The sequence below is a fragment of the Telopea speciosissima genome, chromosome 7, assembly GCF_018873765.1.
Source record: "Telopea speciosissima isolate NSW1024214 ecotype Mountain lineage chromosome 7, Tspe_v1, whole genome shotgun sequence".
NCBI classification, from domain to species: Eukaryota; Viridiplantae; Streptophyta; class Magnoliopsida; order Proteales; family Proteaceae; genus Telopea; species Telopea speciosissima.
This window is the reverse complement of record NC_057922.1, coordinates 52,789,376-52,799,216: the sequence shown is the minus strand read 5'-3', so window position 1 is coordinate 52,799,216 and position 9,841 is coordinate 52,789,376. Positions and strand designations below refer to the sequence as shown.

General features: G+C 37.5%; 1 protein-coding gene across 2 annotated transcripts; it reads left to right on the top strand.

Annotated features, from left to right (window-relative positions):
- The first annotated feature begins 6,043 nt into the window (after nt 1-6,043).
- On the top strand, nt 6,044-8,422 carry LOC122668802 (ADP,ATP carrier protein 1, mitochondrial-like). 2 transcript variants are annotated; one of them, XM_043865335.1, is made up of 4 exons: nt 6,044-6,179; nt 6,672-7,215; nt 7,372-7,738; nt 7,969-8,422. In XM_043865335.1, coding segments are annotated over exons 1-4 (1,215 nt in total). In that variant the 5' UTR covers nt 6,044-6,177; the 3' UTR covers nt 8,271-8,422. The 2 variants fall into 2 exon arrangements, with proteins under 2 accessions (XP_043721270.1, XP_043721269.1); XM_043865334.1 differs by having other exon boundaries at nt 7,372-7,743; nt 7,974-8,421.
- Nucleotides 8,423-9,841: the final 1,419 nt, after the last annotated feature.

Genomic DNA, 9,841 nt, shown 5'->3' with positions numbered 1-9,841 from the left:
GTTTTGGGGGTTGGGGGGGGGGGTTCGGGTTAGGGCAGCTCCTCGTTGTCATGTTTCGATCCTGTTTGGTCCAGTCTCAGGAGGGTGGGGTTCAGGTCAGTTATACGATGGTCAGTCGAATAAAGGGCCTGGATTTACTGTGGGAACAGCGTGGGTGTTTGCATTCTATTTTATGGGATTAGAAAAAGAGGGGGGGGGGGGGGGGCGGAAACATGGGATATCCTAGTGGAGGCCCCAAAAAATTTAGTATAGGAGTCCCGAGTTTTTTCCCCTTTATTCGTTTGTAGTTTTATTAGTAGCTGTAGAAGTTCTGGGGTGGTTTGGAAGTCCCAACATATCTTGCCTGGTGTATAGCAAGGAGGAACAGAAGAAGAGCAAACAAGTAGGAAAAGCGAAGGTTGCTTCTTTCTTGCGAGAGTTTTTAGTAAATATGGTTATCAATGTTTCTTGAGTATAATTTGATTTGTCTCATTGCTTGTTTTTATTTTTATTTTTTGTTCTCTTTAAAGAAATACATGTAGTGATTTTCATGTTAGGAAAGAAATGTTGTCAAACTCAAGGTTGAAGAGAGTTGTTACAGAAAGTATATTAGTTTTTTTGGATTATACTTCTAAATCTTGTATTTCATTATCCATTAGTTAACTGCTTAAACATTTCCATCAAAATATTGGTTATTATTGATTTTTTATTGTTTTTCTCTATTTTTAAAAAAGGGTGAGTGCATGCTGGGATAGGAGGGAAGGGGGGGTTTTTCCGAAGGAGGTTGGAGGATGGCACATGCTGGGCATTCTGTCTGTATGCCTAGCCTTTTCCCTAAAATAGTTACTGGTTGTTGTTGATGGATACTGGACACAGCATCAATCTTGAGCGTAATCCCTTTCATAAACAAAAATTAAACCAGGAAGAAATGCATTTTGGGACATTGTTTGGTTACGTGATTGGTCAGAAGGTTGAGATTTTCTTTGCCAAAAAAAAAAAAAAGAGTTAGTGATTTTAGTGAGGTTCAAGTGATCGAAAGGAAGTTTCTGAACTTTTGGGCATATCTGATCTTTTAAGTAATAGTGAATTCACTTAGGTTCAAGGTATCCATTGCTATAGATCTAGTTTAAATCTTATTCCAAAGAGAAGCATTGAGCATCCCAAGAGATATTTGTGAAAAATTTTAAAATTTTACGGCTCTTTCTTGCGTAAAATTTGTCAGGGCATTTTTCGGTAAATACATGAACAGATATGTATGCAATGAATCGGCCCATACGACATAATATGTTTAAAAAAAATCTGGTGCAATAAAAATATGTATGGCAATGATATGTTATGTGTTTTAATATAGTTGTTTGGAGCAAAAATATGAGTTTTTCTTAATTAAAATTAAGAAGCAAACTATTTTTTTTGGTAATAAAATTCTAAAATTAAAATTAAGAAGCAAACAATTTTTTTTTGTAACAAAATTCTAATCTCTCTTGATTGCTTGAACACTTGAAACTAATATGGCTTTCTAATTTGATATCGATTCTCATTCTTTTCAATTTAACTTGAATTATACACACACCCCCTAAATACATACCAGCCTTATTTTTCAGCCATTTAAGTCCGCATCGTTAATTTTAAGCGTTAAATGCTAACGTGAAGAAGGTAAAGTACAATTTTACCCTTTCTAGAGCTAAATTACCAAAATACCTTTAAGCTAAATAACAAAAGATAGAATCTTTCAAAATATAAAATACCCAAATCACCCTTTCTCCCTTTCCCTTTCGCGATTGAACTAGGGAAGAATAGAGAGGGGGACTAGGGAGATTGAAACAACCTTGTTGCTGGCTTTGTTATTGCCAGAATAAGGAAGGACTGAATGATTGATGGATGTACGAAGATGAGGAAGAAGAAGGAAGTAAAAGAATAGAATAAAGAAATAAGGAAGAAGAATAACAGAAGAAGAGAGATGGAATATCGACAAGATGAACAGAGAAGATGGGAGAAGCAGCGAGAGAACACAAGGAAGAAGAAGAAGAAGAAGAAAAGGAAGATTGGAAAAAGGAAGGAAAGGGCGGGGGGGGGGGGGGGGAGACTGGAGAGGATGTATGCCAACAACAACTCACCACACTATACTGTTGAGGTTTTGGTGTCTTGATTTCTGATGATGGACTACTATATGGGTATATCGGTAAATTTCCTGTATAGGGTTTCGCTAAAAATCTTTAGCGAGAGTTATTTTCCCAATATTGAAAAATCTGAGAGGTGTGAGGAACGAGCGACTGTAACCCTATTTTCCATTGATAGTGAAACAGATCTCATCTCACCGTGGACGTAGGCAACCTTGTCGAATCACGTAAATCTTTGTGCGTACTCTGTGATTGTATTTGTGATTTCCATTATTCTCTGCATTGTGTTAGGTTTCACAGATACAACAATTCTGCTAGTCACATATAATTTTCATTCATCCTCAAAAAAAATTGGGAGTTCGATCGCGAAAGGGAAAGGGAGAAAGGGTGATTTGGGTATTTTATATTTTGAAAGATTCTGTCTTTTTGTTATATAACTTAAGGGTATTTTAGTAATTTAGCCCTAGAAAGGGTAAAATTATACTTTACCTTCTTCACGTTAGCATTTAACGCCTCATATTAACGGCGTGGACTTAAATGACTTTAGGTTGAAAAGTAAGAGTGGTACGTGAAATTTTCAGGGGGTGCGTATGGACTTGAGGGGATATGAGGAATATTGGGTGCATTTTAGGAGGGTACGTGTATTTTACCCTAAATTCTTTTATGGTATGGCTATCAAGAGGAGGAGCTTCAGATTAATAAAACTCCTAAGTAGTGGAAACCTAGTGCATTGGGTATGTTTTTTTTTGGTTGGAGATCAACTGGTATTTGATAGGGAAAGTAGGGGATGTGAGAGATCTAAAACCCCTGCTAGAGCAAAATAGACTGCATTCATTTCTGCAAGTCAAGAACCAATTCACTTCTTATCTACATAACCAAACAATTGATTGAAAACTGATGCGACTAGAAAGAACCAAAGTACGTTTTTTTGCGAGCAAGTAAATATCCACCATTATCATGGATCAGGGCATCAGGCATTAGGATCAAAATCCAAAGGTTTTTTTTTTTCCGTAAAAGAATCCAAAAAGTTATAGCTAGCACTAGTGATAGAGATCGATTTCTTTCGATTTTGATATTGGGGAGAAAATGAAATTAGTTCAGAAATTTACTTTCCATTTCGTGCGAGTTTAATCATTTTATTCACGCATCACCATTAGTGCCAGTCTATATTGAGAGCGAGCCTTTGGGGAGAGAAGAGAAGGCGAAGTGGAGAGGAGAAGATCCAATCAGTCCACATCTCCAAATTATATTTTGTAAATCTTTGGATCTTGGCTCGATTTCATTGGTTCTTACTAGTGGTTTCTGGAATTATTGATCATCGTCGTCTCACATTTATTGAATAGTTTTTTATTTTCCTTCCTTCCAGAAAAATGCATTTAGTTTATGAGTCGGTTCCATTGTGGCCTTGTGGATCTTCGACAATGTCAAAATATACAAGTTGTGATTGAAAATTGTGGTTATGTTGAGGTATGCCAGCGCTAGTGGCTGGGATCTGAGGGAGATTGACGAGTTGAGTTTTACTGTGAAGAAACTTTTTGGGCGCGTTTGGTTGAAGGTGTCGTAGGAGTCGGATTCTTAAATTGGATCGGGTTCTTAAGAATCTGGTTCATGTGAATTTGGATTCCAAAAAAAATATCAAAGTAAATCCAATAAAATTTCAAGTTACTTCTATTTCCACAGAATGGAATCATTGAATCCATATATAAGATTAATTACTCTGAGTCGTTGTGATTCTACTTGAATTTTGTCTGAAAAAATATTTTAACCTTGTTTTGTTATACAACATATACATACATTTAATATGAATTTATAAAAAATAAGATAATAAAAAATTGGATTAAAATTCTCACAAGAAAGTCTTTCCCAATTTTTCATATGTCCATAAAAATTACAAAATTAGCACTAATTGGTGTTATGTCACTTCAACAAAGCAAAACTCATAGTACAGGCATTTTCAAACAACAGAGATCTCTACATATGGTAAAAAATTCATATCCATTTAATTTAAGTACATACATATAAATTTCTTGTGAAATTTCAAAGATGTTATTAAATTTGGGTTCTTGTGTGGATTAGTGTCATAATCGGATCTATGCTATGAGCACAGATGAATAAAAGGGCCTTAGTGGATTGAACCACCATCCCCTGGAACATGCGCATGTTTCAAGTGCTCTACCAATTTGAGTTAAAGACCCATCAAGTGGAGCTTGAAATTTACAAATAACTAAAATAAAAGAAAAGACTAACAAAAACAAATCCTATGCTTCCACCATACTCATTCAAAGCCTTTCCAAGTTAATTCTCCAATTCTGAATTGAAGCCCATAGATCACAAGAACCGTTGGTCTAGTAAGTCCAAAAATGAAGAGAGAGCAGCCACTTACATTAAAAGACAGAAAAGAAAAGGGGGAAAACTGCTATTATTAGGTACCCCGACCTAGAATAAACCATGGAAAAATATTTTAACCTTGTTTTGTTATACAACATATACATACATTTAATATGAATTTATAAAAAATAAGATAATAAAAAAATTGGATTAAAATTCTCACAAGAAAGTCTTTCCCAATTTTTCATATGTCCATAAAAATTACAAAATTAGCACTAATTGGTGTTATGTCACTTCAACAAAGCAAAACTCATAGTACAGGCATTTTCAAACAACAGATATGGAGATGAAAGGATACCTCACGCTCATAACCTCCTAAGTTCTGGCCTGATGCATCTTCTTCTTCTCCTACAGTTCTTAATTCCTCCTCTTCTTCTTCCTCTTTTGGGCTTTTCTGTCGCGTTCTTTTGGGTTCCTTTTAAATGAATCAGTTTTTAGGTCGATAGGTTCAGTTGTTCATTGGTGTACAAGAAGTTAGGAATTGTAAAGAAATTTATTCAAGGGAAATATACTTTTTTACAAAGATTCAGCCAATTAAGGAAACAAGAATATGGAGTACTATTGAAGCCTCTGTGTGTGCGTATAGAATATTGCCCAAACCGGCTCCATTGCCTCTACGGTTGATGGAGGCAAAGTCTGTGATTTTATTTCTTGTACAAGAAAGCAATATTACCCTTGACCTTCCCAAATCTTAGGCAATGGAGGTGACTATCGTCGGGGATGCTTGAAGGTTGCTGTCGCCGGAGAAGCTTGGAGGTGGCTGTCGCTGGAGAAGTTTGGAAGCCCTAATCGATTTTAGAGATAATGAAAAAGATAGAATTGGAAATTAATGCAGTTTTAATTTGTTAGTAAAGGGTAATATTGTCTTTTCAAACCATTAACTAATAGCACCCTAACAACGTCAATCATACGGGGTCAAAATGTAAGGTGGGAAAACTAAGGGGAGGAACGTGTAATTAGGGCAAAGTACAGGGGAAGGGGACGTACTTTTCCCATTAGTTTTCTATTCATAACCTCATACTCATTGATTTAAGGAAAAATTACATGACACATCCCTAAAAATCGAAAGGTTGTTCATGTTAGTATTAGAGTAGAATCTACGGAAAGGTTGTTATGTTCAGGGGGCTATTTTAACGAGGGTTTGTTTACATATCGAATTATATCGGCCGGATCATCCTATATCGGGTCCGCATTGATCATGTATTGATATCGAATACGGTTGATAATTGATACTGATGCAGATCATCCGATACCGATTCCTAAAACTCTGGTTTTAAGTGGAACAAGTCAGAACGATTAGATATCGGTTTTCCATTTTTGATTTTTGCTAATAGTATCAGTTTTCCATGAGGAGCTGAGGCTAGAGTAAAAATGCCCATGATGGGTTGGTTACTTTCCTTCACCGCCAGTGTCTGAAATCATTGTCGGGCGTTGTAGTTTAATTTTAGTAGTAAGGGTCGTCATCTCCGGAACGGTCGTCCACGACTAAGCAAGAGAGACGAATGAATGCCTCTGCATGTTATACGGGGTTCTTAACCCCCGAAATAGCATCGTTTCTGTTACCGACCTCTTCAATTCCGTCCAGACATCCATTCTCCTTCTTATTCTTCAGGTCGCCGCCTCTATTTATTTTTTGGTTATTCTCTTTGGTCACATTTCTCTGCTCCTTCCTTTTCACACTCTCTCTTCACGCATGTAAGCTCTGTTCCTTCTCCCTCTGAATTTCTGATATTTGGGTGTCCTTTAATGTCTAAAAATTTCAAAAATGCTGTTTTAGTATTGATGGACTATTGGGTTTCTTCCATTCTCTTTTAATTGCCAATTTCTTTCGAAGATCAAGTTGTTCACACGCTTCTACTTGAGTTTTCAACTTATAAAATATGGGAATTTCATTTTGGGATTTTTTGATATTTGATTTACCAATTGCATTGGCTTATCATTTTGGATCTGTTTCTGTACATGTCTGTTCATCCTTGAATTAACAGCTTTGTTTGATTTTGGTATATTTGAATTGAAATATCCTTCCTTGATTCATTCATTTGCAATCTTGTGAAATCTATGGCTGCTACTCATTTTCTTCTTGAATTAATTAATACCGGAAGATCATGATGAATCTCTGGTGGTCTACTTCTCTCTCTCTCTCTCTCTTCATTAGTTTCTGAATCCAACTATTTGCGATGTGCACAGGCATTTGACATCACAAGACATGGCGGATTGGCCTCCCCACCCATCTGTTGTTCAGAAATTTGGTAGTCAATTCAATCTCCATTCCTGCTATTCTCAAGATGTGCAGACCCAGAACAGTATCTTACAAAAAAAGAATGCTTCTCATGAGAGACGCTTCACTTATGGAAATTACAGAAATGGTTCCCTTCAGAATCCATTGATGAAGATGCAGGGAATGCATATGCATAGGCGTGATCTGTCTACAACACTGACTTCCATGTCACCCGTCATGATGGTCCAAGCACCTGCAGAGAAAGGAGCAGCAGGTTTCATTATTGACTTCCTGATGGGTGGAGTCTCAGCAGCTGTATCCAAAACAGCTGCTGCTCCTATTGAACGTGTGAAGCTTTTGATTCAGAACCAAGATGAGATGATCAAGGCTGGTAGACTCTCTGAACCTTACAAGGGAATTGGAGAATGTTTTGGTCGGACAATAAAGGAGGAAGGATTTGGCTCATTATGGAGAGGAAACACAGCTAATGTCATCCGCTACTTCCCCACTCAGGTACCTGATTCTTCCTCCTCTGTTTTTCTTCCTTAAAATTCTTTTTTTTTTTTTTGGGTAATTTATAAAACCCACCCTTCCATGAAATCTGTGAACCCCCCAGGTGTTGTGTTCTTGCTCTTGCTTGATCTCTCTCTGATTTCCTCCTCTTTCCAGGCCTTAAACTTTGCATTCAAGGATTACTTCAAGCGTATGTTTAACTTCAAGAAGGACAGAGATGGGTATTGGAAATGGTTTGCTGGAAACTTAGCTTCAGGTGGTGCTGCTGGTGCTTCTTCCCTCTTCTTTGTCTACTCCTTGGATTATGCTCGAACCCGTCTGGCTAATGATTCAAAGGCAGCAAAGAAGGGAGGAGAAAGGCAATTCAATGGTTTGGTTGATGTATACAAGAAAACAATGAAGACTGATGGGATTGCTGGTCTCTACCGTGGCTTCAACATTTCCTGTGTGGGAATCATAGTTTATCGCGGTCTCTATTTTGGAATGTATGATTCTCTCAAGCCAGTGTTGCTGACTGGAAAACTTCAGGTTCGTAATTACCAGAAGAAGATTTCATTTTGTTAGGCAAAACTGATGGAACACGTTAAATCAAGCCATTTACTCTATCCCATGCTAGGATGGCCCAATCTAGCGCCCACACAATAGAATGAGCCCAATTAGGCACGTTACACATTTCTTCTTATGCTAGTATTTTGATTCTACTTTGTCTATGTTTAGTTTCCAACATTTGTTTTGTCTCTGTGGATGGATGATTTCAGGATAGTTTCTTTGCGAGTTTCGCGTTAGGTTGGGTGATAACAAATGGAGCAGGGCTTGCATCCTACCCAATTGATACTGTTCGTAGAAGAATGATGATGACTTCTGGTGAAGCAGTCAAATACAGTAGCTCCATGGATGCATTCTCACAGATTCTAAAGAATGAAGGAGCAAAATCTTTGTTTAAGGGTGCCGGTGCCAACATCCTACGTGCAGTTGCAGGTGCTGGTGTGCTTGCTGGCTATGATAAATTGCAGGTGATAGTTTTTGGAAAGAAGTATGGATCTGGTGGCGGCTAAGGATGCTCTAGCAGTTCAATCTTCGAAAGGAAGACAGAAGAGAATTGAAGTCTTAAATGTTGAGTTCAATTGAACAGAGGCGGATCTTTTCTTGGTTCTTTCTTTAGTTTTAAACAATTCAAAATCAAATCATCAATGAGAGACAATGAGAGTTTTTTTTTTTTTTTTGGTAAAAAGACAATGAGAGTGAGAGTTTACCTTACCTACCTACATTTCATGAAATTTTTCTTCGCTCCATATACTACTACATGTAATGTAATAAGCTTTTTTCTCCTTCAAATTTAAAAGTACTTTCCTTAACTGTGTTGGAGATCCATTCCTATGTTGAGAAACTAATTGAGGCAAAAAGATAACAATTAAGAATCACAACAAACAGATTGCATGGAAATCATAATTCACATTTCAACTACTTTAGTCCCCTGATTTAGCCATATTTTGCAGAGGGAAAACTTCAATTGAAGGGTATTGGGAATTTTTATTGTCACCAAAAGAGGAGAGGATTGAGGGACGGATTAAGATCTGTGAACACCTGGGTGTATCAGAGGTGAGAGGGGGTGTATGATATCGTGTGCCTAACAGAGCATGAGCCATGTATCCGGCTCCTCTCCAAGAGTTCATCACCTAGGGAGTGCCCAGTGAGGTATCCAACGGTTGGGCTGACTGAGTGCGTGTGGCAGACATACATCCCAGTGTAGGTTTAACTTCAAGAAGAACAGAGATGGCTACTGGAAATAGTAAGGCCAATGCTCCCTGTGTCTCTCTCTCTTCCATCCAACAAAGGGCAAAGATGTATTTTTCTCATGAGAGCTCTAGCATAGGCCACGTCCTCGGATAGAGTTCTTTTTCCTTATTTTGATAGGGAGAAGGTTCTTAGAGCAAGCGACATAGACAAAACCACTTATGAGATACAAACCATATGGTAAAATGATGGTATGGTACATGGGAGGACAACGAGGACATTTAATGTGAGCAAGAGAGAGATACACACAGACATGGTAGTATACCCTACTCCCAACGGCTCAAAGAACCTGTTCCTTGTTAAATATACTTTACGCCCACAAAGACAGAGATATTAATGTTTGTTGACCCTAAGATTTCTTCCCAAAAAAAGTGAAACAGTTAATGGTTGCCTCACCGATCACAACAACATTCGGACTTGGACATCCTCGACTGCCCATCATAAACACACTATCGAAATCCTAAAGTAGTTATCAACCATCTGTGGGAAGAAAATCAATCAATTACTTGAAACAACTAATGGAAAGTAAAACAGATATTATAGGAAACGAAGCCTAATGACTCTCTCTACGCAAAGGGGTAAGGGATAAATCTGTCAGGGTAGCATGTCCTACACCTGTGCCTTTATGTCTATCGTGTTCCTCTGTGCCAATAATGAGATGACGATGTCATTTTATAGGGGGTGGAGAGAAATAGACACAAGGAGCACTGACGTAGGCCACACTTGCAAATAAAGAACATTAACCTATTCATAATTATATTTTATAAATGTAATTTAAAAATAAATATATCCAAAGGATTTAAAAAAAATATATTTAAAAAAGGGAATTTGT